Source organism: Salvelinus namaycush, chromosome 3, assembly GCF_016432855.1.
Source record: "Salvelinus namaycush isolate Seneca chromosome 3, SaNama_1.0, whole genome shotgun sequence".
Taxonomy (NCBI): domain Eukaryota; kingdom Metazoa; phylum Chordata; class Actinopteri; order Salmoniformes; family Salmonidae; genus Salvelinus; species Salvelinus namaycush.
Window position 1 is genome coordinate 27,787,938 of NC_052309.1, and position 27,956 is coordinate 27,815,893.

General features: G+C 44.8%; 1 protein-coding gene across 7 annotated transcripts; it reads right to left on the reverse strand.

Moving 5' to 3' along the window:
* Positions 1–2,829: 2,829 nt before the first annotated feature.
* On the reverse strand, positions 2,830–25,981 carry LOC120045165 (nuclear pore complex protein Nup98-Nup96-like). Of its 7 annotated transcripts, XM_038990106.1 has the most exons (34): positions 25,828–25,981; positions 24,763–24,849; positions 24,437–24,543; positions 24,168–24,266; positions 23,446–23,493; positions 22,720–22,905; positions 20,778–20,920; positions 20,410–20,517; positions 19,677–19,863; positions 19,410–19,588; positions 19,168–19,311; positions 18,940–19,075; positions 18,721–18,813; positions 18,391–18,531; positions 17,857–18,178; positions 17,523–17,642; positions 17,275–17,434; positions 16,931–17,132; positions 16,701–16,839; positions 16,280–16,457; positions 16,042–16,197; positions 14,004–14,231; positions 13,764–13,893; positions 13,081–13,346; positions 12,605–12,786; positions 12,226–12,458; positions 11,779–12,039; positions 10,196–10,353; positions 8,275–8,558; positions 7,907–8,128; positions 7,329–7,570; positions 7,078–7,232; positions 6,660–6,771; positions 2,830–4,363 (listed from the first exon to the last, which is right to left on the reverse strand). In XM_038990106.1, exons 3-34 carry the CDS (start codon positions 24,513–24,515, stop codon positions 4,176–4,178), a joined length of 5,481 nt encoding a protein of 1,826 aa, XP_038846034.1. In that variant the 5' UTR covers positions 24,516–24,543; positions 24,763–24,849; positions 25,828–25,981; the 3' UTR covers positions 2,830–4,175. The 7 variants fall into 7 exon arrangements, with proteins under 7 accessions (XP_038846034.1, XP_038846036.1, XP_038846039.1 ...); XM_038990108.1 differs by lacking the exon at positions 24,763–24,849 and having other exon boundaries at positions 18,940–19,072; XM_038990111.1 differs by lacking the exon at positions 24,763–24,849 and having other exon boundaries at positions 18,391–18,462.
* Positions 25,982–27,956: the final 1,975 nt, after the last annotated feature.

Consider the following 27,956-nt stretch of genomic DNA (forward strand, 5'->3'; position numbering starts at 1 on the left):
AACAATTTAGGATCCATACTGTGGGTGTGTGTGCGCGAGCCCAGGGATGTCCTGATGATTCATTATTAATGAACAAGGGTGAAGGAAGTCCCTGTAGCCTCTCTCTGGGTGTACGCTGTAGGGAATAGTAAACACTCATTATTTACACACAAGAAGGTCAGACGAAAGGTCTCTCACGTAAACACAACACTATTTTTCTCTCTCTCTCCTCTCCCCCTCTACATCTACCTCGTCCTCTTCGACTCTCTCCCTCTCCTCTCCCTTTACCACTCCTTGTCCCCTCCCTCTCTCCTCTCCTTTCCCTTTACCACTCCTTGTCCCCTCCCTTTACCACTCCTTGTCCCCTCCCTCTTTCCCTCTCCTCTCCCTTTACCACTCCTTGTCCCCTTCCTCTCTCCCTCTCCTCTCCCTTTACCACTCCTTGTCCCCTTCCTCTCTCCCTCTCCTCTCCCTTTACCACTCCTTGTCCCCTTCCTCTCTCCCTCTCCTCTCCCTTTACCACTCCTTGTCCCCTTCCTCTCTCTTTACCACTCCTTGTCCCCTCCCTCTCTCCTCTTCTTTCATTTTACCTCCCTTTGTCCACTCCCTCTTCTTTCCTGGAAAGCAACATTAGTGATATTGATTCTTACAAATTGAGGCTACCAATTAAACCCCAAAAACATTTTTTTTAAACAGTAAGAGCAACTATCAAAGTCCTTGAGACTATTGGTTTTAATTTCTTATGGGCAATGTATTGATACGGAAGTCTTTGACCATAGAGTCCAGACCCTGTCATCTTCTCGGTTCTCCTCTTCCTCTCTTTTTTCCCCTTCATTCATATCCTCTCTTCTGTCTCCTGTCAGTATGTGCATGACCAGGCATGAGTCTGGGTCAGAGGTCACAGGGATGATAGCATTAACCTGTTGATAGTGGCAGATATCACGTGTCCAGACAACAGTGTCATTCTCTCATCTGATCTAATCTCTTTATGTGTGTGTCTTCTCTTTCAGCCCAGTGGTCATGTCAGAACACACTCTCACTGCAGGTTTAAGCACCAGATGGTTAGGATTAACAAGGGATGATATGGAAAAGAGAGAGAGTGATAGATAAATTAATGATGAGAGGAACAGCTTGCCATGAGTACAGCAATCAGGTATTAATTAATAAACACACCATAATCTCCACAGCTTTGTGACGAGTGAAACCAGCAATAACACCAATAGGGTCAGGCACTATGACATGGTAGCCTATCAAGTAATATCAGGTTAATTCCTTATTTCCATTCCAGTGGGATAAAACACCTAAATTCTCATCCTGAAATCACCAACCCAGACTGTGTAGTCCATGCATGCCATTATATCCTGTCCACCTTTGCCTCTAAATAAATCTGTGAGGGATAGCTTATACATTAATTAATCATCCAATGTGAACATAGCTAGTCTGCCACATTTTCAATGTGAGGTCAGTTAGGTCACTATACTGTAGGTGGCATTTCATAACACTGGGAAAACATGAAATAGCCTACTTACTGTAAGTTAGTCTACCGACTGACTAAAGTGAGGAAATTTGCCCTCAAAGTCTATTCAGTATTTGAAACTGAATTAAGCCATGGATAAGCAATCAGAACCTTCTCTGTAATGCAATTCATGTTGTCAGTTAGTTAAGCAACAAAGAGCACGTACCTGGAAGAAAACTTACACCGAGGAAGAACAGCAACATAGGAAATAAGCTCCATATATGCATGGTTTTGAACTGGCACAATGTGCCGCTATATGTTTGATCCAGCAGGCAGAAGAGGAGCAAAATAGTCACCTACATCTGCGATATCGTCCCAAAGCGATTGAAAGATTATTTGCCGTATCTATCGATTTTAGCGCACGACTGAAACGCGCCGCGAAGAGACAGCTGCGCACACAGACCTGATTATGGATGGGCTGCTGCTGTGTCCAGTTGCATCGGGTTTTTTTTCTCCCGAGCTGTGGTGAGCGACAAACATGTTGCGACAAAACACATGCTTGTATATAATGTGCACACTTAGAAGTACATGCGATACTATAAATAGGTTTGAAACCTCTTGAGGTGCAGACTGTTGCACCCTTTATAATCACTGTGATTATTATTTGACCCTGCTGGTTATCTATGAACGTTTCAACATCTTGGAGAACGATCTAGCCTTAATGGCCATGTAGGCTGACGCAGTCAGAGGACTGGCCACCCCTCAGAGCCTGGTTCCTCCTTTCTATGGAGTTTTTCCTGGCCACCGTGCTTCTACATCTGCATTGCTTGCTCTTAGGGGCTTTAGACTGGGTTTCTGTATAAGCACTTTGTGACATCAGCTGATGTAGAAAGTGCTTAATAAATACATTTAATTGATTCATCATATCTGACCGGCACTGACTCCGTGACTCCTGTAACATCAAAGAAAGTGGCCATTGCCCATTCATTTGAAGCAACTCTGAAGAGCAAAGTGATGGTGCGTAGCCTACCTTGAGGCGTTGGCAATTGGTAACAAGTTTTTTTTTTTTTTATTATTATTATTTTTTTTAATAAATACATCAGTGAGGAAGGGCAGGTGATGTGAATAATTGAACCGAAGGTGAGCCACTTGTCAGATTTCAATGTAATGGTAGCCAAAAGCTGCTTGTACTGTGGACACGCAGCAAGTAGCCTAATTAACACATCTGATTCAGTCCATTAACACGCATGGTTCACTCAGCAACCCAGTTCATTGTTATAACGTATGCAAGTAACATCTTCAGAAAATCAAGCATTATAAAAATGCATTAAACCTATTTAAAAACAAAAATGTTGATGCTGCCTTATGCAGAATAATAGACATGACATACTGTATTATAGCCTAAATGAGAACGGATGCATTTATTCAGGACAAACATTTTATTCAGACTAATAAAAAAGTTATCACCGTCATCACAATCATGCACAGTAATGGCAGCAACAGAAGTCCGGAGACCCTCCTCGTGAAAGGCACTGTGCGCGAGGGGAGCGGTATCCCGCCAAACAAACATACTGCGGCAGCACACAACAAACAATAACTACATACATCAGTTTCACTTGAAACATCAAAAAACAGAAAACCCGGGGGTGGGGAATGGAGGTTGAGAAAATGGAGGGTGTGTGAGTGAAGGTGAGACCAAGGACCCCAAGGAATTGTAAATTATATTTAAAATTATATTTTTAATCAAACTCCTTGCAAGGACCACAGAGAAACTGTCCCACTCATAAAAATAAAAAAAACTGGCTGATTACAAGAAAAAAAAAAAAAACTAGCAACACCAAGGAACAAACATAGCTCTGGTAATCCCCCATACAATAGAAATATGAAACCATATATTTGAGATAGAGAATGGAATCTAACTATCTCCATTCCAATAGACTCACACTCTAGTTCAGCCCCCAAAAATAAAATACAAAAATAGAAGTTTATCCAATCTCATTTTACATTCTCTCTTTTGGTATGCAAAAACAAGAGTTGTTCACTTCAAGCAGACTGTTTGTACAAGATTACATCACTAAAATGAGTCTCCATTTTAAGCTAGATCTTCCCTATGTATACACATATTGAGAGTTCATCAGGTGAGTGCGATTCCGCTCACTAACAAAATCCTGGTAAACAATCTTTACTATATTAAACTTTCCATTTCCATGGGGATGTAGGAGTCAAACAAACATGTAGTTTGCATACAGTATTTATACTGGAAACATGAATTGCAGGATGACAGCGTTAACACACCAGCCAGTGAGTGAGTGTCCCTTTAAACAGGGTCAAAGGTTGGGAGAAGAGAGCTCTTATCAGGATGGTTCAGCAGTTCAATATTTAAATGCACATCATACACAAACACACATCTCAGGCCTCCTAAGTACAAAAAAGCTTAACAAAAACATAATAATGAAAGAAAACAACTTGCAAGTCATTCATTTCCAAACACACACGGAGGAATGCTTCATCCAATTATCTTGTGCCATTTTCTTCAGGAGAAACCAAAGCCCCAAAGGAGCATGGGATACACTGCAAGTCCATCGCTGCCTTCTCAACCAAACTTCCCATCTCAATCAACCCCAGTAGTCCTACTAAACAGTGCCAGATAGTCCCCTCCTACCCCCACTGTTCTCATTGGCTCCCAACAAACTACCTCAGTTCCTATTGGGCGGGGGGCTGAAGGTTCGGGGGCAGATCATTAGCTGACGATGAGCTGTCTCAGGTATGATTGGGTGAGGCTGCGGAGCTCCTCGAGGGCATAGTCCTCAGGCATGGGCAGACGGCCGATGTGGGGCGCTAGCTGGGACAAGGGGATCTCGCCACCCTCACCACCCTGCTGCAGACTCAACACCACACGCAGGATGTTAGCCACGCGCTTGGCCATATCTGGAGAGAGGAGAGAGAAGAGGTTTAGGTAGGTCTCGGAACACACAGACCTGTAGTCCAGCTTCTCTAGACTGAGATTGTATCTCAGTCTAGAGAAGCACGGATATACGGAGATTGCATCTCAGTCTAGCAGTAGCCCACGTTCAACTTATTTTCCGACACTTTTCCACTAGGGGGTATATCCGTGATTGGTGGACTGTTCGGATAAATAATGCGTTGTTTGCGCCGCCGAGCGGTGCCCTGGAAAGAATGTCAATGTCTGCGCCCACACGCTCCATTCTACTTCCTGTCTGTGGCAGCATGGTGCCCATATTACGAAGCTGATTAGCTAGGACAAACAGGTGTAAAACAGACAGGTGTGTGCCCAAAGCTAGAACACAACATGGAATCCATGTTTGGTTTTGATTTGTATTTAATTCATTCTTGGGCACCGCAAACAATTACTTCCTAATCAGAACTGTCTACTGATAGCAGATGTGGGAAAAGTGACAACAAACAGGTGCAGGCCGACAAATAACTCGTAAGTTATATGTTATAAGACTAGACCAGAGTTCCATTCAGGTCTAGAAACTGGGCTAGATCAGACAGGACAACGTAGAAAATTAAAATTAACGTTACGTATATAGATCTGTTCTAGGAAAGATCAGCTACCCTCTGATTGGAGCAGACTAAGAGGTCGGCCGATTAATCGGGACCGACTTCAAGTTTTCATAACAATCGGAAATCGGTATTTTTGGGCGCCAATTTGCCGATTTTTTATTTTATTTTTTACACCTTTATTTAATCTTTATTTAACTAGGCAAGTCAGTTAAGAACACATTCTTATTTTCAATGACGACCTAGGAACGTTCTGCCTCGTTCAGGGGCAGAACGACAGATTTTTAACCTTGTCAGCTCGGGGGACCCAATCTTGCAACCTTACAGTTAACTAGTCCAATGCTCTAACACCTGATTACATTGCACTCCACGAGGAGCCTGCCTGTTACGCGAATGCAGTAAGCTAAGGTAAATTGCTAGCTAGCATTAAACTTATCTTATAAAAAACAATCAATGACTGTCATTGCTCCAATGTGTACTTAACCATAAACATCAATGCCTTTCTTAAAATCAATACACAAGTATATATTTTTAAACCTGCATATTTAGCTAAAAGAAATCCAGGTTAGCAGGCAATATTAACCAGGTGAAATTGTGTCATTTCTCTTGCGTTCATTGCACGCAGAGTCAGGGTATATGCAACAGTTTGGGCCGCCTGGCTCTTTGCAAACTAATTTGCCAGAATTGTACGTAATTATGACATAACATTGAAGGTTGTGCAATGTAACAGGAATTTTTAGACTCATGGATGCCACCCGTTAGATAAAATACAGAACGGAATAAACGTTTTGTTTGAGGTGATAGTTTCCAGATTAGTCAAAGGTATATGGTTTAGAGAGAAATAGTCGACGCGTTATAATTCCTGTAATAACTTGCGGCTGAACTTGAAAGGGGTTCCTTCGTTATTTTACCGTTCATGTCTTCCATAGAGAATGTCTTGATCTACTTCAAATAAGGTCTGTTTCATGCAGGCTTAAACCGCCTCGACGTTTTGATACCCGTGTAAATCTCACTAGGATAAGGTAACGGTTGTCAACATATTTTCATAAATCCACTCTACAATTTTTTTTTTTATCTTCGCTTATATTTAGCCAATATTGATCAGAGTTACCTTGTCCTATGGATATCTACAGTTATAAAATTGGCAAGGTGGTGTAAGCCTACACGAAACAGACCTTATTTTAAGTTAATCTAAAAAAATCCTATGGAATAAATGAAGGAACCGCTTTTCAGATTTTGCTAGAAGGTGTCATGGGAATTATGACTCGCACTTTGGTCGTCAATTCTTACCATGCCCATTATTAAAATAGGATTTCCTGCATATAGAAATGACAGTTTTTGTTTTCAACATTCATCACAGGTAACGTAAACTCTATTTTTATTCAAACAGTTGAGAGTATTTGTCTCCTAAGCAGACTCTTCAGTATCATTGTCACTTCAGAGCTGTGTGTGTGTGTGTGTGTGTGTGTGTATTTATGTATTAAAGTAAGTTAAAATAAAAGTGTTCATTGTTCATTCAGTATTGTTGCAATTCTCATTATTACAAAAATGTGTGTGTGTATGATATATATAAAACAATTTTTTTATAAAATCGGCTGATTAATCGGTATCGGCTTTTTTTGCCCTCCAATAATCGGTATCGACATTGAAAAATCATCAAATCGGTCGACCTCTAGAGCAGACGGCTCCATCTCCTCACCTGATTGGGCGAGACGGTCCTTGGCGGTGGAGCAGGGGAGGAGCTCTATCCTGCTGCAGAGTGATGTCACCTCGGTGTGTAGACGTTCCAGCTTATAGCCAGCACTGTCCATCTGAACACACACGGAGAGAGAGAGAGACCGAGAACAACAGAGACCCATTACATACAAACATCATGCATCAATATGAAGCATTCCAGCACTTTCTATCCATGCAGCGCCAACACACGCACCTTCCCACCCACAAACTCACATCCTTCCATTAAAAAAACCCATACAGCCTCAATGTGTTCCAGACCATAGCCACCATTGTCCATGGTATATGACAGAGACTGACAGATAATCAGGAGATTAGCAGCATAGCTAATTGGCTAACATTATCAACTGTAATGGAGTCAACATAATGCCAGACAGACGTACCTGTTGTATGGCGTGTAAGGTCTGTATGACTCTGATGTAGTCCAGGTAGACTCTGCCTGCCGTGTCCCAGTCCTGGATCACAGCACTGCGCTCTGGAACAGCCAGCCCCTCCAAGAACTCCAACAGGTACTCATGGTTATCATTAATGATACAGTCTACAGGGGAAACACATACAGGTTGAATAGGGTTAGAGGTGTGTGTGTGTGTGTGTGTGTGTGTGTGTGTGTGTGTGTGTGCGTGCGTATACACACCTGAGGCTAGGTGTTGTATGACCAGCCTGTGGCAGAGGTTCCAGTGGCCTGCTCTGTATAGGTGCAGGGCCTCTCTGTGTCTGTCTGTCTCTCTTCTGGCTCTAGTAGCTTTGGCCAGGTGGAGCCACTGTTCTGGGATCAGTAATCTTTCTGTGAGGAAGCGCTCTTTCTGGGCAGACTCCTCCGTCTCCAGCAGAGGGCAGTGGAGCTGGAGCATCTCCCTCACCGCACGCTCACGGAGCCTGAAGAGAGGAGGACATGTTAGCAGGTTTAAATTAACGTAATGTGTAAGCTTGCCTGAGATTATTACGTCCGTTAGCTCCCCGAGCACAGAGGGATAACACATTACAGACGATTCACAGTTGGAATTGGAACCCAGCTGGACACAGTAGCACTTGTGTGAGATTATGATAAACCGTGTTCAGCTTATCGGTCCATCCTGGGCATCTGCTGAGGGCACTGACCCTCAAATCCTCCTGCGACTAATCAATTTAAACTTCGTCATGATTCATGTTAAAGTTGAGAGTCTGAAGTCTCTTCCTGTGTGCATGTTGTAAGGTGTGTGTTGCAGTACGTACATGTCCTCAGATATGTGCAGCAGTACATAGATTGCCATGTCCCAGAGGCCAGCGCTCTCCAGCTGGGCAGCGTAGCTGGTGTGTATGAGGCCCTGTCGGGCGGGGCTCAGGTGTGTGTAGTGCAGCGCCTGCAGGACCGACCACAGGTGCCAGCTCAGACGGTAGTCCAGACGCTCCCACGTCACCGTCAGCGGGTCCAACAACTCCTGCAGGCTGTAGTGTCTGGGAGGGAGAGGCATCACTTATTTAAACACCACTCTAGCAGTACTTCACTTTTATTCTGTTAAATCTGCTTGAGAATGGAAATGTAGGATTAATTCTAATCTATTTTGAGAAACCTATGCAGTGTGTTGTGGGAAACGTAGTACCTGTCGCTGTATAGTTTGAGCAGGTGGAAACAGATGTCGTAGAGTGGCCGTTTAGACTCTTCTTCCTCCATGTCCAGCGGGTCTGATTGGTCGAGGTAGGGTGGCAGGGGGGCGCAGGCGTACTTCTGACCCTCTGCAGAGCCCTGGAAGGCGGCTTCGTACTTGGCCAGGGCGTCAGCGATGGAGGCGGTGGGAGGCAGCATGTACCACAGGTGGACCGCCACACAACGCTTCCAGTCCAGCTCTGAACACACGTTCACCACACAGTCTGTAGACTGCCACACCTAGAGAGACAAGTACATACAGCTCAGAAAACATTTAGCACTAATGTACAGTACTAGTCAAAAGTTTAGACACCTAATCACTCAAGGGTTTTTATTTTTACTATTATCTACATTGTAAATTAATAGCGAAGGCATCAAAACTATGAAATAACACATATGGAATCATGTAGTAACCAAATATATATTTTATATTTGAGATTCTTCAAAGTAGCCACTCTTTGCATTGATGACAGCTTTGCACTCTCCTGGCATTCTCTCAACCAGCTTCATGAGGTAATCACCTGGAATGCATTTCAATTAACAGGTGTGCCTTGTTAAATTAATTAGCAGAATTTATTTCCTTCCTAATGCATTTGAGCCAATCAGTTGTGTTGTGACAATGTAGGCGTGGTATACAGAAGGTTGTCTTTTACCAAATAGGGCTAAGTCCAAAATATGGCAAGAACAGCTCAAATAACCAAAGAGAAACGACAGCATCATTACTAAGACATGAAGGTCAATCAATCCATCAAGCGCTAAGATGAAACTGGCTCTCATGAGGACCGTCACAGGAAAGGAAGACCCAGAGTTACCTCTGCTACAGAGGATAAATTCATTAGAGTTAACTGCACCTCAGATTGCAGCCCAAATGAATGCTTCAGTGTTCAAGTAACAGACACATCTCTACATCAACTGTTCAGAGATTGCGTGAACCAGGCCTTCATTGTCGAATTGCTGCAAAGAAACCACTACTAAAGGACACCAATAAGAAGAGACTTGCTCGGGCCAAGAAACACGAGCAATGGACATTAGACTGGTGGAAAGCTGTCATTTGGTCTGATGAGTTCAAATTTGAGATTTTTGGTTCCAACCGCCGTGTCTTTGTGAGACGCAGAGTAGGTGAACGGAGGATCTCGGCATGTGTGGTTCCCACCATGAAGCATGGAGGTGCGATGGTGAGTGGGATGCTTCGCTGGTGACACTGTTTGTGATTCATTTAAAATTCAAGGCACACTTAACCAGCATGGCTACCAGAGCATTCTGCAGCGATACACCATCCCATCTGGTTTGCGCTTAGTGGGACTGTCATTTGTTTTTCAACAGGACAATGACCCAACACACCTGCAGGCTGTGTAAGGGCTATTTGACCAAGAAGGAGAGTGATGGATTGCTGCATCAGATTACCTGGCCTCAACCCAATTAAGATGGTTTGGTATGAGTTGGACCGCAGAGTGAAGGAAAAGCAGCCAACAAGTGCTCAGCATATGTGGGAAATCCTTCAAGACTGTTAGAAAAGAATTCCAGGTGAAGCTGGTAGAGAAAATGCCAAGAGTGTACAAAGCTGTCATCAAGGCAAAGGTTGGCTATTTGAAGAATCTCAAATATATTTTGATTTATTTAACACTTTTTTGGTTACTACATGATTCCATGTGTTATTTCATAGTTTTGATGCCTTCACTATTATTACACAATGTAGAAAATAGTAGAAATAAAGAAAAACCCTTGAATGAGTAGGTGTGTCCAAACCTTTGACTGGTACTGTATATTACAACAAATATGTGGATTGCAAAACCTACACACATCAACATAGCACAAAGGATAACCCAGTTAATGGCGGTCTGAACACATTGGCAACAGCTGCATGCGCGGTTACTTACAGGTTTCCCGGCGAGCAGGGCGAAGATGCGTAGCCTCTCCTCCTGCAGGAATGAGTCCGTTTGCATTCTGTTCCAGTCTCCAAGCTGCAGCGCCAGCAGCTCCCGGCCGTACTGAGAGCCCACCGCCTGGGACAGCAGCAGGGAGAGGCGGTGGTCCCCTACACACACAGGTTAAAGACATCTTAATGAGATCCTACAGCCTGGCCCAACTAATTTGTGAGACGCCCCCTGGGGCCTTATATAACCGTTGTGTAAATTTCACACTAAATAAAAGAGAACGCACACTCACCAAAATATTGAGATTTCTGAAGTTGGCGCACGTCATCCATACAGTTATAAATCAGATCAGTTTTAAAACTGTGCATGTGTGAACGAGCATTATAACTGCGCCTGAATAATGCCCATCATTCACCTTTTATGGTGAAGACAACACCCATATTTGCTGTATACTTTGGAAGTACTGGAATTAGGTCAAGATATATATATATATAAATAAAGGAAATATCAATGGCAAACTTGATCAAATGTCTTGTTTCCCCCCCATTAACATGGGCTGTATCTGACAGTTTCTGAAACACAAAAACTGCACATTTTTGTGGACCTGTAAACAGATGTAAATACAATGTTTTGTATTTACGTTCTCCCGAACCTAAACATGCTGCACTGCCCGCAAAATCTGAATAACTATACTTAAAAATATATATATATATTTTTTTAAATAGAGTACCACTTCCAGTGGTTGTCTACACACTTCAATGCAAAAGATCAACTGTCTGTTCATCTGTATGTTATAAACCACACTCCTTTTAGGATGCATAGAGCAAAAACTTGAAATTATAATAGCCTAGCTAATAGGTCCAATTAAACAAGAGATGCTCATGGTCATTTGTTGTATGGCTTCTTCGGGAATGAGCTCATCATGGCCAGAAAAGGGCGGAAATGGTTATGATATGTCTTGTTTACTGGAGAAATTTGACATTACAAAATTCAGACGTAGCCTACAAATGTCATTGGAAAAGGTGAACCGTCTGTTCTACCGTTAAACTGCTCTTCAGATCGGACCACAGAGCAAAATACTTGAAATGGTGGTAGCTTATCTATTTACTACTGTGAAGTGGGTGGAATTAAATGAGAGATGGGACAAATAGTAGCCTATTTTAACTTGTTGGATGCCTATAGGCTATTTCGCGAGTATGAAACCATCACAGTCCGAAAAGCTGAGGAATTTATTCTGCAATGATCATGGAAATGAAAGAAATCAGAAATAGATTTCAAATTATTTAAAAATCCAAAGAAAATAAATCGATTCTGCAACCACTAGAAACGGTGTACGCATGGTCTACAGTGTGCGGAAGGATAACATTCTCACATCTAGTTCAGTTATTATAAATTTTTGTGAAAAACATGCGTGCGCCAGTTTGGGGCATATTCTGTGTGTAGGCAACATTTGTAAATGAGGCCCCAGGTCTGCAGCAGGCTTTACCTTCCCACCCCTCATCCATCCATCCTCTTTCTTCCTGATCTCTGTTCCCCTTCCTCTCTTACCAATCCCCTCCAAACTACGATCTCCCCCCTCTCCTCACCACTCTTCTGAGCCAGCCTGCAGGCGTCACTGATGCGGTGTCCAGTGAGGTAGCTGAAGATGGCCTCCACATGTCCTCCCCCCTGGCTCAGGCCCACCTCTTGCTCGATCCTCTGGGTTGCGCTGTGGGACAGCCAGGCTGAGAAGCTCCTCCTCCTCTCCAGCTGCTGCAGGTAGCCGCTGGTACCAGGCTCTGTCGTACCCAGCCGACCCCACAAGGCCTCACACAGAGTCCACACCAGAGCCCAGTGAGCCAGGACCCCTACAGGGAGAGAGAGATAGGATAGCATATAGTTATATCTGAACTCATTGAGACAGCAATGGGAGAGATAATTAAAACAGAGGTAGCAGGGGTGATGTTAGAATCATAGGGAAGTTTTGGAATTGGACCAATAAAGTGTGAGCCATCTACCATTGGGTGTGTGTATGATTGTGTTGCATCGCTTACTGTCTCCGGCACCAGCCTCCTGGTTGAGGTCAGTGATCCACTCCACGTACTCGTGCAAGGCGGCCACCCCACTCTGGGGCTGGATGAAGGGGCAGGCCCCCTCTGTACTGATGGTGCTGTGCTTCAGGCCGATCTCCAGGGGCCGCTGGTACACCGCCTGGCTCTCCTCACTGTCCCGCGGCTCCAGACCAACCACCTGCTCGATCACCACCTTGAACGGACTGTCTGAGAGTCTGTAGGGGGAGGGGAAAGAGGGGAGCTTAGGGTTCAGTTTCTACCACCCATAAGCACTGCTCTGATACAGTAAGTCTGGATCCTATTCTGACACTCCTACAACATTGTGTAGATGACAGTGGTCTGGTGTTTGTCTATTACTCACTGTTTGCTCTTGGCATGTTTAGGCAGAAATCCAAAACCTCCAGCTCCTGTGTCTCCCTGGTCCTGCTCCTTGTCCCCAGTCCCACTCAGCCTGTCTCCACAGTGGACCAGAGTCCAGCCTGGACCCCAGCCAACCCGGAACGACCGGCCCGTGAACAGAGCTGCATCCATCAGCAGACGGCCCTGGGTGGAGGGAATGTGTTGATTACGTTGACTAGATGATTTAAAACTGCCCATACTGTACAGCTATGTTCACACATACGAAAACCACAGTGGATTCATTGAAATGATCCAACAAATGTCCATGTTCTCTCCATGTACCTCTGTACTGTATGTATCCCTGTGTGTTCAGTCTACTGTACTATCAGATATTTAAACTCTTAACTATCATAAATGTATCATGATGTAGGATGAAGTATCTAGAAAGACACCTGAAAAAGACAAATTAAATACTACTAGTAGTATAGTTATCATTACCTTCCCCAGTGTGACTGAGTTCTCTGGGGCCACAGGGCCCCCCAGGCGTCGAGCCCCCACCGTCCGTACAGTGGCCTCTGCCGCTGGGGCCGGCAGCAGGAATGAGGGCCCCAGCGAGGGCCAGGGGGAGAGCCGCGAGGGCTCAGGAACCACCGCGGACGGCCGAGACATGGACAGCCTCCCGGGAAGGCCCCCTCCAAAGGGCACGTCAGGGAGCTGAGGGAAGAGACCTGCCCCGCTGAAACGAGTCTGCAGGAGACCACCGACTGGAGAGAGAAAGAGCAAGAGAGATCAATGAGCATTTATAATAGCAATAAGGCACCTCGGGGGTTTGTGGTATATGGCCAATATACCACGGCTAAGGGCTGTTCTTAGGCACGACGCATTACAGAGTGCCTGGACACAGCCCTTAGCCGTGATATATTGGCCATATACCACAAACCTCTGAGGTGCTTTATTGCTATTATAAATGGGTTACCAATGTAATTAGAGCAGTAAAAATAAATGTTTTATCATACCCGTGGTATACGGTCTGATATACCATGGCTGTCAGCCAATCAGGATTCAGGGCTCGAACCAGCCAGTTTACAATAGCATTTAAGACATGTTAGGGTCTGAGTGAAGGATGGGTGACTGTGTGTGAGGGTAGAAATCAATGTTAGGGCTGTGTGTGACACACTTACTGGAGGGCCTGCCCTGGGTGCCAGGCAGGAGGATGCGAGGGGAGGCCCTGTCTAGAGAGCTCTTCATTCCTCCCTGCTCCAGGAACATGTCACCATCATCATCCTCAGCAAACAGAGATGCCTTCATGATCTGAGAGAAGAGAAACACACATAACGAACACATTGTCTTCATGATGTGATTGAGGACTCCATTAGCCTCAACAAACAGGTAGAATGTGAGGGTGTACAGTAGTATCTTACCTGGAGAGTGTGAGGGTTGATTCCCAGCGAGGAGGCGATCTGACTGGATGCAGAGACAGGGTTGTGTTCTGTGGGGGTCACAGTCCCCAGCCGACTGCCCTTCTCCTCCCCCATGCCGCTCTCCCCCTCCTCTTCCAACATGCTCTCCCCTGGGGCATCCTGGGTAATGTCGGCCATGTCACTGTCCACCTCAGACATGCGACTCAGCAGCTCCAGCACAGCCTTGGACTGGACCCACAGAGCGAATGGACACAGGATACACACACAGCAGAGAAAGTGCAACCAAACACACACAGTAAGGTGACATACACCAAGAAGAGAGAAACACACAGACAAAATCAGTTTAGTGTAAATAAATGAAAATGGTCAGCATACACAAGTCAGACAGACCAGCAAAGTGTGATCTTTAATCCGTTTATTTCTTAACTTTATCAGATCAAATACAAGATAACACAGATGTATATAGGAGCATGTTTTACATAATAAAATAATTCATAGCTTGATTCAATAATACCCCAAGAGTAGATGTTGTAGCTTCTTAAACCCTCAACCAGAAAGAAGACCTAACCCTGAATATATTCTGCAGGACTGGCAGGTTATCGCACATCACTCATATCTTTGGTCATCCTCTCAAAGCTTGTTTCAAAGAGATAAACTAATATTCATAACAAAGAATCAAAAATACATTGTGTAGATTCTCATGAGATACAACCATGATAATGTGAGGTTTTCTGAAGTTACATAATCAGTATTACCCAGTCAAATTATAACAATGGAAGGAACAGTTGGCAAAATACAAACATTTTACAATACAGATTTAATTTAAGACATCTTAAAATCAAACTCTACTTCTGAGTTAAGACTTCACTTCAAACATTTCCTTAAAAAGGGGAAATCTGCAGTTGGTAAATCCATTTTTAGACTTTGAAAGTAATGAGATATACCCCATTGATTCTTGAAAAATATAACAGATGCCTCATGAGCATAGTTGTCATGCACCATCACCACCCAAAATATAAGTGTGTTACTCCTTTGTTTGAAAACAATGTAAATTTAAACAAACTGTATAGCCTCAAAACTACAATTTCAATATCATGGATGGTCAGTCCCTGTATCCATAGCGCTGCCCATGTGTTTGGGAGCAGTTACATTTCTCCCGCCCCATCCCGTAGCTGTTTACCAAATCAGTGGCGGGGTGGCGCTTGTTATTGTTCGAACTGCAGATTTCCAGTTAGATTTTCTTATCTAAAAAAACAATTTAACACAGCCTTTAAAGGGATACTTCAGGATTTTGGCAATGAGGCTCTTTATCTACTTCTCCAGATTCAGGTGAACTAGTGGATACAATTTATGTCTTTGCGTGCAGTCAAAAATTCCAGAAGTATCCCTTTAAAACACCTTATTTTCAATCCACGGATGACTTCATGCCATAGCTATTGAACCAGGGTGATGTTTAGCTAAGGACAGTTTATATTTAGAGCACAGATGAAGTTGATGTTCCTGAATCAGTTGTGAGGGGCAGAACGTAACCACTAACCAGGACTGACAGACTTCAGATAAACTACCCTGCCCACCTCCTGTCTGTGATTGGTGGGTTGTGGCCTCCACCACCTCAGGTGAACCTGGGAGAGGAGAACCCAGCCCTCCCCACACCGCCACTGATAAACAGATAATGTGGGGTGTCCTATCTGATCAGTCGCTATACGCTACAGCCCATCCAACTGATGTCAGATCAATGTTTAGCAGCCTCATTTGGGTTGCAGAGATCACCAAGACCATCTGCATCAAGGGCTACCAAACTTAAAACCTTTCCATAGAAACCTATTGAATACAACCCATAACAGTAGTGGTGAAACAGCTGAGATCTAGGCAGAGGACCCCACACACTGCATGTGGCTGAAATGGTAGTGGAAAGGAAACGGCATCAATTCAGATCATGTATATTTAGGTTGTATATTGACTAAGGCCTTCCAGGTGATGTAGAGAGCAGTGGGTGTGACTGTCAGTGTGGGTGGGCGCACTGTGCTGCTCCGTCTACCTGAGCCTGTGGCGCCACCTGCTGCTGGGAGGGAGGAAGCTGCTGCAGCCCCGGGGGAAGTGTTGTGGCCGTCTTCAGCTTCTTGGGGTCCACTTTGAGAGGCACTTCCTCATCCTCGTCAGAGTCCTGCAGGCCGTACTTAGAGAAGTGGGCCACCTGCAGACACAGAGAGAGATGAGTTACAGACATTGGAAGGGAGATATGGAGGCACCTTTCGTATGTGTCTAGGCATGCTTACTTCAAACACCCAGGAGCCGGTCTCGGGGCGGTACTCAAGGAAGCGGGCGCCCTGTTTGCGTGAGGCGTTCTCCAGGCGGCCCTCGTAGTTCATCTCAGACAGACGCTCAGGGTTCTTTATCTGAGTACAAGTGGTCTTATCATTAGGCCACACCCCATCCAGAGTCACCTCCGCTCGCCTGGCAGAGGAGTGAGGGAAAGGAGGGGAGGGAGAAAGAGGTATAAAATAACATGGGGTGGTAAAGAGATGAGGTGAAGGATGAAAAAGAGAATATCAACTTGAGTTAGGTCTCAGCTGTGATCACTATCAGAATATGTTGAATCAGTTTATGACTTCTGTGATGAAATTACAAGGAAACTGATAACGACATTGTCCCCAGTGTGAAGGGTAGTAAGTTTCCCTGTCCCATCCTGTCACTGACCTGTTGAGCCCCTCCCCCTCAGCAGGCTTGTTCTTGTCGTCGGGGTAGACGATGACCTCTTTGCGTCTGAAGTGAACAATCTCATCCAGGTTCAGCCCAGTCACATTCACCTCGCCATGGAAAAACACTGAGCCGTAACCTGAGAGCCAATCAGAGAGCAGAGCAGTGAGCTACCGACCAATTATTTCCCCAGAGCTGTTTCCACCCGACCAGTCAAGAGAATCGTTTACCTTTTCTGCCCACGGTGAAGTTCTCCACCACACACACGCCGTTCTCGTCCACCATCTTGGACAGCTCGTCCATGGCGGGGATGGTATAGTAGCCCACACGGCACAGAACGATACCTGCAGGATGTGGGGGAACCTCCTGCACCTCCTCCTCTCGCTCCTCCTGTATGGAGTCCTCCCCCAGCGATATGTCCTCGCTGCTCACCTGGAATCAGAACACTCATGTCAAACCTCAAAAGTAGAGCACTATATGAGAAGCATGGCCAAAAGAAGTGCCCTTAATGGGAATAGGGTGTCATTTGAGACGACCATATTCATCGTCTGTCTACTCTGTTCTATCAGCTCACCTCCAGGCCATTCCTGCCCCTGGCCCCCACCCTATGGGCGTTGAGCTCTGAGATGGTGTCCTGCAGGCTGGGCTTGGTGTAGAACTTGTTGATCTCCAGGTCATCCTCGGCCCCTCCCTCCACCACCTCCCTCACATAATCATCCTCGTCCACACTGGCACTGTAGGGGGGTGGGGGAGACATGGTTCAGCAACAAATATCACACAGATCAATATCACTGACGGTGTGTGTGTGGGCGCGTGTCTGACCTGAGTCCGTTGAGGGGGTACTCCGGTGGAGAGGCCAGGTCATCTGTGTCTCTGTTGATTGGGCTGCTGTACAGGCTGCTGCCATTCAGGTTCTTCAGCACCAGCTTCTTGATGCTCTTCCTGGGTTACAACACCACAGAGAAACACACAAATCAGATACCATACACCAACATCACTGTCAGAAGACAGACAGAAGCAAATATCAAAAAAGCTACCCGAAAATTAAGTTGTAGTATTCGCTAAGAAAAACATAACAGAAAACTAAAAATCGGTAAATCAGTTGAAACAGAAACATGTGAACTAGCTACAAGCGAATTTCCAGACGGCCACCTACCTGGGCATGAAGGCTCCATTGGTGAGAGAAGGCTCGTCGTCATCCAGCCCGTCAAACAGCTGAGACTTGGAGGAGCCCGAAGATGTCAGAGCTTTGGGCCGCACACGTGTCGCAGGCCGCGGCGTCAGCTTGTAGTGAGTGGGCGTGGTCAACGCCTTCTGGGCCGCCGGATTGGTGGGCTTTAGACGCTCCTCCTTCTTCTTGGGGTCAGAGAGGGGGTTTCTGAAGAGGGGGGAGTCACCAAAGGGGGAGTAGGCCAGAGCATTGATCTGCTGCTGCAGCACTGCCTGCTGGGCCGCCGCCGCGTTAGGGTCCGTCAGCGCTGGGAGGAGAGAGAGACAATTATAGCTTCACCTAGCCTTCAAGGGCTACTGGAAGTTTCCACCACAGTGTAATGTTATCCAGCCAGTTTCTTCAGTACACTGAAAGAGTAATAAGACTAGGTACTAAAGGAAAGTGCCAGAGAATGTGCTTTCACAATCAGCTTGAGACTGGGCAGAGGAGATAGAGGTGGTAGACGGAAGTGGTATTTACCGACAGGCTGTTGTTGTGCTCCGAAGCCCAGAGTGCTGGTTCCTGTGCTGAATCCCTGCGGTCCGAACGCTCCTATTGTTCCCAGAGTGGAACCCAGTGCCTTGTTATTCCCAAACAGAGACATCTGCCCAGTGCCCACCGCTAACAAACACAGAACACACTTAGCGAAACATCCACAGGGGACTACTAATGACTGACAATACAGACTCTGGTAAAACACCCAAACGGGCAGGTGTTTGTTTTTGCTTTTCTTTACATGATGGATATTTCATGTATTTTTGGTTTCTTTATTATTGTATCCCAGGCCTATGGCGCTCTTTCCGTTCATACCTGCTCCAAAGCCGGCTCCCAGTCCGGTCCCCAGTCCTCCTGCTGCCGCCTTGTTCCCAAAGAGGCTTCCGCCAGCAGCAGTGGGTCCAAAACCTTCACACAACACAGAGATAACACGATCACTTAAATAGCCAATACGATTATCTATAGACGATTTATTTGCAAGTACTAGCCTTTATCACACAGGTGCACTCCAATAAGGACAGATGATCAACTCACCGAAGTTAGATGGGTTGGTGCCTGTTCCGAGGGTGAGGGCGGATTTGTTGCCGAAGAGGCCGGTGCCTGTGCCAAACGACGACGCGCTGGTGGTGGTGGCGCCAAACCCTGCCGTCTTATTACCAAACAAGCTCTGCTAGGGACAGAGAGCGGATTAATACACACCCATCCCACAATGCCTGTAACTACCAACTGTGTAAAAGCCTTCACAGTCGAGTCTATTAATACCTGTGTGCCGACGTTCCCGAAGGCGGTGTTGGTTTGTCCGAAGAGCCCGGTGCCTGTCCCAAAGCCAGTGGCTGGTGTGGTCTGAGCTGTGTTTCCAAACAACCCCCCTGCCTGGGACGCCGCGGTGCTCCCAAACAGACCCCCCTGGGATGGAGAGAGAGTTACTCTAGTGGAACGGTACAACACAGACAGAGCTAATGTTAGGCGTGTGAGTATATTAACATGTACGTGTGAGCTCTCACCATGGTGCTGGTTTGTTGGGGCTGGCCCATGGTGCTGGTGTTGCCGAAGGAGAATCCTGTGTTGGGTGTGGTTGTGGCCTGACCGAAGGGCTTGAACAGGCTGGCTGCCTGCTGGGCCTGCTGGGGCTGTTGCTGCTGGCCAAACAGACTGCCTGTGGCTGCACCAAACCCACCCGTACCTGGGGACAGGGAGTTAGAACTGTACTATATAATACATTTGTATTTATATTTTCTATTGAGCTCTGTCTATGGGCCTATGTGACTTACTGGTGCCGAAGTTGGTTTTGGCCTGGCCGAAGGAGAAGCCTGTGTTGGTGGCCGAGGAGCCAAACAGCCCTGCAGCCCCCGTACTGGGGGTGGCTGCGGCCGCAGCCCCAAAGAGACCCCCCGTCGGTGCAGCCATGGGGTTAGTGGGGCCCTTCCTTCCTGCCTGGTAGTCCTCCAACCTCAGCTCCTACACATAGCAAACACCACACAGGAGAGAGGGTGAGTGAGGCCTGGGCTGCACTGATCCCATCTTGCACTGGCTACACACACCCTACACTGACTCACAAAACCCATAAATTCACCACATACGCATACAGACAACAAAAACACACTTTTACACTCGTATGCTGCGACTACTCTGTTCTATATTTGACTCATATTATTTTCTATCATGATGCCTAGTCACGTTACCCTGCCTTAATGTTCATATCTACCTGAAATACCTTGTACCCCTGCACAGTGATCTGGTACTGGTACTCCCTGTATATAGCTTAATTCTTGTGTATTTTATTCCTCGTGTTACCAATATATATATCTTTTTTTGCATTGTTGGGAAGGTCTTGTAAGCAAGCATTTCACAGTCAAATCTACACCTGTTGTATTCTGCGCATGTGACAACTTGATTTTGATTCAATACTTTAAAGTGGATTCCTCTCCTCGTCTCTTTCCCTTTCATTTGAACTGATCTAAAAGACAGAGGGCAGCTGAAAGTAACTGCATAATAATGACCCACCTCCAGTGATTTGTTCTCATACTCCTTCATGGCCGTGATGCACTGGTGCTTGGTGTTAATGCTCGTGGTCACACCCCCTTTCACCATGGTGTCACTTCCTGTTGCAGGCTGAGGAGGACAGAAGAGGACATTCATTGGAATACAAACTCCTTTACTGTATTGTAGCAGGATAAACTGATTACTCGTATACATTAGAGAAAACTGACCTATGAATTTCTTGAGGATTACAGTAAAGAGTAGCATGACATACAGCAGTAAGTACAGACCTTTTTAGATCAAATAACATTCCATACACGACACTAGACAGACTCCTAGTACAGTAGTTTGGCCCAGGTGTAATGGCCTAGCCTAGGTCAGGCCAAACTCACGTTGAACTTGACAGTGGTGCCTGGCTGAGCGGCTTGCTGGGTGAACCCTGAAGCTCCGAACAGGGAGGCAGACGCCCCTCCGAAGGGGTTGGAGTTGGTCGCCCCAAACAGCCCCCCGCTGCTGGCCGTGCTCGTGCCAAACGCTAGACAAAAAAATAATCTTAGCGATCTAGCCAGACATCGATAATGTAGGACCATGTGACCTGACCAAGATAACTCCTGCCACTCATGAGTGATCTAAAAAAACATCTGAAATATGAGCAATATACAACATCAAATGCATCTAATCAAAAGAAAAACTAATATTTAAAGAAAATAAATGTAAGGTATTACACATCATGATCTCATTGAACACCAGCTGTCACACAATTACTACAATGGACCAGAGCCCTCTATCTACTACAATTTTACAGGCTAAATAGAAGGCACTGGAGTGGCCATAGGAGTGCCACCACAAAAGAATCAATTTTCAAAACCAGTTCTATTTGCCATTGTTGCATGTATGGAACTCTGAGAAAGGCACAGAATTCTAAGCTTACACTCCATAGACCCAGTCGGTATTAGATAGAACGTCACGACCCTGCCCGCCGTGCGGGTTAAAATCACCTGTGGTTACCCCATGGACTCACAGCAAAAACGTGACCTTTTTCAAACGCAATTTTATTGTTGTCTGCTTGTTTTAGTCAATTACTTTTCAACATTGCCTGGTCCCTAGTGTTAAAAAAACCATAATATTTTAGGGCTTCGCTCATGCCCCTTTTCACGATGATGCTAGCAGCCACTTGAGCGAGTGAGCGTTAGCTCGCTACCGACCGGAACATGAAGCCTGCCAAAACCAACAACACAAACGGACTATACAGCTACAAGTAGTGAGTGGAGTTAAAATCGAACTGTACTAAACAAGTTAAATATCTTACATGTGATGAAATGTTTTCCACATATAGCTACATGTAGCCTACTTGAACACAGCATCCCCACATTTTCCACTCTCCCACAACGAATAGCCTGAAGCCACAGGGCTCTTCTTGCAGGCTCCGTTTCCCTATGTGGGAGCATTGCGAGCCACAGGTCTGTATTTTTGGCCTGGCTACATGTACATTGAACAACACAGTAGCCAGTGGTGTACAGTACTTAAGTAAAAATACTTTAAAGTAATTTTTTGGGGTTATCTGTACTTAACTATTTATATCTTTGCCAACTTTTACTTCACTACATTCCCAAAGAAAATTTACTTTTTACTCCATACATTTTCCCTGACACCCATAAGTACTCGTTACATTTTGACAGGAAAATGGTCCAATTCACACACTTATCAAGAGACCATCCCTGGTTATGCCTACTGCCTCTGATCTGGCAGATTCACTAAACACAAATGCTCCATTTGTAAATTATGTCTGAGTGATGGAATATGCCCCTGGCTATCCGTAAATAAGAAAATAGCGCCGTCTGGTTTGCAGAATATAAGGAAATAATTTAAATGGTTTATACTTTTACTTTCGATACTTAAGTATATTTAAAACCAAATATTTTTACTCAAGTAGTATTTTACTGAGTGACTCACTTTTACTTGAGTAATTTTCTTTTAAAGGTATCTTTACTTTTACTCAAGTATGACAATTGAGTACTTTTTCCACCACTGACAGAAGCTTTGTCATTTTTTGATATTTCTGTATAACAAACCAAAAAATTTGACGAAGTTCCCTCTTTTACAATGAAGCTCAATAGGAAAGAAAGTTGGTTTCCCTCAATTCGTGGGTGTGGTCGAGGAGAATTCCTTATTAATACATGAATACCGACTGGGACTACATAGTACACCCAATATGACTACTGTCCCACTGGTCACGGAACATTCCTTTGAATGGGAATGCATTATAGTACAACTAATTCTATGGTAAACCTGTTTGAACAACCTCAATGCTAGACAGTAAAAATAGACACTGACTGCCAAAGGAGGCTGGTTTGGCGGCTCCGAAAGCATTGCTCTGCTGGGAGAAGAGTCCTCCGCCGCCGCCCGTGTTGGTGCTGCCGAACAGGCTAGTGGATGTGCCGCTGGCCGTGCCAAACCCAAAGCCGCTACTGGTGGACGACGTTACGGGCTGGCTGAACGTACTGGAACCAAACAGGCCACCTGGGGAGGGACACACACCACCTCAAACCAGCTCACACACAGGTCCCTATGGCCAGCTGTAGGAGTGCTCAACTCAAATTCTTGTAGGACCCGGGCTAATGGTTTGGTTTCATGTTCACTGAGGATCCTCTAGAACTGGAGTTGTGCATCCATGATCTGACTAAGCCAGCCAGATTAGGTCCACCTGAACTAGTTTATGGGAGCCCCTAATCATTTCACTCATCACAAGGAGAGGTGGTCTCATAACATGCAGCGCTTCATCCCCCTTTTCCCACCTTTTTCTTTCCTCTCACTCAGCACAAATAACCCACAAACTCTCACATATTACAGACAATAGGGCCATACACAGTGCCACCTGTCTACATGATCACACTCCCTTTAAGAGCAGAATGCAGACTGTGGCTTTGCTCCAAACCAAATACTACATACTGTATATACTTTGTATGTACGGAACCAAGAGTATAACAGGGACTGTGGGTGCGCACAGCCGCCTGTTTAACAGCGGGTCGTGTGTGTGCGCGCGCGTCAACCCATGCTTACCTCCTCTACCTGCACCAGTGTGGATTTGTTGAGGATTGGCTGTCACCACTTTTGAGAGAGTAAAGCATTACAGGGTGGGGTTAGACACACATATTCAACCACCACATGTCAGTAGCAGTATCATGGTGGGCACAGAAAACACTCACCATTGTATATTGCATAATAGATTAATGTATAGAGCACATAGTCAGCTCTCTGTCTACTGCGAGTGGCAGTGTGATCATGCAGGTTCACTGTTCAGGCAGACGTCACAGTACAAAAGCTAGTCTTAAACATGTTCAACGTCGTACTTTATCAGTGCTATCATATTGACACATGGAAATCCCCCTGAATCTTTGTGGTTAAAATGCCAGTGGGAAATTTCATAATGTAATCTGTAGGTTATGCAAAAGTTATACAAAAGACCTTATGCCACAGACACCTTTCTTATGTGGCTATTCATTCAAATGAAGAACACGGTCGTCCTGAACGGTCAGCAGAGTTAACCCCTAAACCACTGCAATGGAGAACACTGGCCTGGTCCTAAACCCAGAAGATAGTTGGAGAAACCATACTGCTATAGGGCCTCAGCCAATTATAGTGAAAAAAGTATTCAGGAAAGCAGCTATGGCCCCTGTTCTACAGGATGTTAATTAGAAGAACAGATCTGATATTCGACAGGATTAGGCAGGTACTGAGTTATTAACATGTGTTATAGTCAGGATCAGGGAGATGTGGCAAACCTGGCTTATTTTGCGTCGCCCCAAAGAGTCCTCCAGTGTTGTTGGTCGCCCCAAATGCTGAGGCCCCGAAGCCACCTGTCGTCGCCCCAAAGCCAGTGTCTGCAAACACAGGGTCAACACCATCCCTTTTATAATCCGGAACAATTTAACTTTACTTGAGAGTGAATACTGAGGCGAAGACATTGATGAGACAAGCAAGAAACCATAAAGGTACTCAACTTGTCAGGGCATACATTAAAATTACACTTGCGCCCACTGTTGTTACTTACTTTGTTGTCCAAACGTGGATGAAGTTCCAAATCCTCCGGTCCCTCCCCCGAAAGGAGCACCAAATGACTTGTTGAACATCTTCTCCTGCTAGCAGGACTGCATATGTCTGCTCAGCATTTCACAAAATGACAAACTTCAGCTTATTTCAGCAGACAAAAATAACTGACAAACATACATGACAGTAACTGAATACAATTACAGTAATCACGTAAATGTTCTAAGTTACAAAGATCTATGTATGACAAATTAATGACACAGTACATATGTTTTAGGTATTCCCGTAGCCAAGAAGAGAGCAGTAGATGGCTCTGGCTGAACACAGTACCTGATTTATATCAGCACGTGAATGACGTTGACATTACAAAAGGCTTTCCATTAGAAGTTACGGTTTTCTATGAGACCGCCGATTGGCCTGTAAAATGTTTTATTGTTAGATATTAAACTGGTTTTAGCATAACCTGGCCTATATGGCAGTTATAATAACACACATAGCAACACAAAAACGGATTAACGTTAGTTGAGAAATGGAATTGAGAGAAGCAGTGTATAGTAAATTAGTTCTGGTGGTGCGAAGTTCCAGAAGACAGGACTAACGTTAGTTCCAATATAATTCCTGTCATGAGAACCTACCTAGTTAGCTAGCTTACTCAACTACTGTAACATTAGTTAACCACCGTCCGCACATTCACTACCTGCCAGTCCCTCAGTTCATTGATATATATATATTGTTTAGAACAAAGGCCAAGAGTCCATGTAGAAACAGTTGAACTACTTTAGCTAGATTTCGCTAACAAATAACGCTCACCGCTCGGTTGGCTTGTTAACTAAAGATTACGTTTGAAAGCCAGATAGGCGCCAGAATGTGTTCTCTCATCACGCTAAGCCAAGGCCTGGCAGAAATCGTTAGTTAAGTAGTGCGCTAGCAACTAGTTACACAGCCTGATATTAAAACAGTATTTAGCCAGTTAATTGCCCACCTCAAAACATTGAGAAAATGATCACACCAATGTCGCACAAGATAAAACCAGATATGACCAGTTTAACCTGCTAGCTAACGTTAGTTATAAACATCCGCAAATGTCGCTGGTGAGTCAGAACCGCAAATCTGTTAACGGTGGCTAACAGTTAGCTAGCTCACTAATTACCTAGCTCCTGTTAGCCAACTCTCTCTGGCATGATAACAATCTTTGATATCCAACAAATGTATCTAGGTCGTTTAAGTCTACACTATAGTTAGATATATTGACAACTTTAACCGACCAAAGTTGCTAGCTAGCTGTTAAAGAACACATTGCTAGCTAATGTTAGCTAGCTAGTTGTGATGTTGTGCTAACTAGCTTGATATGTAACCCAGTTGAAAAAGGGATGTAAGGACAATGTTAAAACTCACCGTAAATAAGATTATGTTCAATACAATACGTGTCTTGTGATCCAGTCACAATATGGGTGTAAATAAGGTCGAAGTCTCTAAACTGGAATAGATTGTAATGTTCTTTTTCCGAAACTGCGGCTTTTCGTTGCACAACGAGGAGGGAAACTGCGGTAACGAGGCCAAAATGCGTCACGACGCACGGCGGCTACGTTCTGAATATGTCGACGCGCACCAATGTTTTATCGGTCCTAGAAAATCTATGGCAAGACTTGAAAACGATAGTCTAGCAATGATCAACAACCAATTTGACAGAGCTTGAATAATTTTGAAAATAATAATGGGCAAATATTGTACAATCTAGGTGTGCAAAGCTCTTAGAGACTAACCCAGAAAGACTGACAGATGTAATCGTTGCCAAAGGTGATTCTAACATGTATTGCCTCGTGTGTGAATACTTATGTAAATGAGATATTTCTGTATTTCACTTCCAATACATTTGCAAACATTTCCAAAAACACATGTTTTCACTTTGTCATTATGGGATATTATGTGTAGATGGCCTGAGAAAACAAATCTATTTAATACATTTTGAATTCAGGTTGTAACATAACAACATAACATGTGTAATAAGATAGGGGTATGAATACTTTCCGAAGGCACTTGATGTACACGATATTATCAAAAGTATGAGGACACCTGCCAGTCGAACATTTCATTCCAAAATCATGGGCATTAATATGGAGTTTGTCCCCCCTTTACTGCTATAACAGCCTCAACTCTTCTGGGAAGGCTTTCCACTAGATGTTGGAACGTTGCTGCAGGGACTTGCTTGCATTCAGCCACAAGAGCATTAGTGAGGTCAGACACTGATGTTGGGCGATAAGGCTCGCAGTCAGCGTTCCAATTCATCCCAAAGGAGTTCGATGTGGTTTAGGTCAGGGCTCTGTGCATGCCAATCAAGTTTTTCCACACCGATCTTGACAAACCATTTATGTATGGACCTCGCTTTGTTCACAGGTGCATTGTCATGCTGAAACAGGAAAGGGCCTTCCCCAAACTGTTGCCACAAAGTTGGAAGCACAGAATTGTCTAGTATGTCGTTGTATGCTGTAGCGTTAAGATTTCCCTTCACTGGAACTAAGGGGGCTAATAATGGTAATGGCTGACACTGGCCAGATGGTGAAGCGTGATTCATCACTCCAGAGAACGTGTTTCCACTGCTCCAGAGTCCAATGGCGACAAGCTTTACACCACTCCAGCCAACGCTTGGCATTGTGCATGGTGATCTCTTAGGCTTATGTGTGGCTGCTCGGCCATGGAAACCCATTTCATGAAGCTCCCAACAAACAGTTCTTGTGCTGACGTTGCTTCCAGAGGCAGTTTGGAACTCGGTAGTGAGTGTTGCAAACGAGGACAGAAGATTGTTACTCGCTTCAAGCACTCGGCGCTCCCATTCTGTGAGCTTGTGTGGCCTACCACTTCAAGGCTGAGCTGTTGTTGCTCCTAGATGTTTCCACTTCACAATAACAGCACTTACAGTTTACCAGGGCAGCTCTAGCAGGGCAGAAATGTGACAAACTGACTTTTTGGAAAGGTGGCATCCTATGACGGTGCCACCATGAAAGTCACTGAGCTCTTCAAGGCCATTCTACTGCCAATGTTTGTCTATGGAGATTGCATGGCTGCGTGCTCGATTTTATACACCTGGCAGCAACTGGTGTGGCTGAAATAGCCGAATCCACTCATTTGAAAGGGAGTCCACATACTTTTGTATATATAGTGCATATATGTTTATAGTCCGGACTCCGACATTGCTTGTCCTAATATTTCTATATTTCTTAATTCCATTCTTTTTCTTTTAGATTTCTGTGTATTGTTCTGTATTGTTAGATATTACTGCACTGTTGGAGGTAGGATCACAAGCATTTTGCTACACCCATATGCAACCAATAAATTTTGATTTGAAAATAGTTATTGGTTAAATATCTAACTATCTATTTAGCAGTCTTGTGGTTTAGGGGTAGAAGCTGTTCAGGGTTCTGTTGGTTCCAGACTTGCTGGATCGGTACTGCTTGCCGTGCGGTAACAGAGAGAACCGTCTATAACTTGGATGGCTGGAGTCTTAAGCATCCGATCGCAAGGCGCTA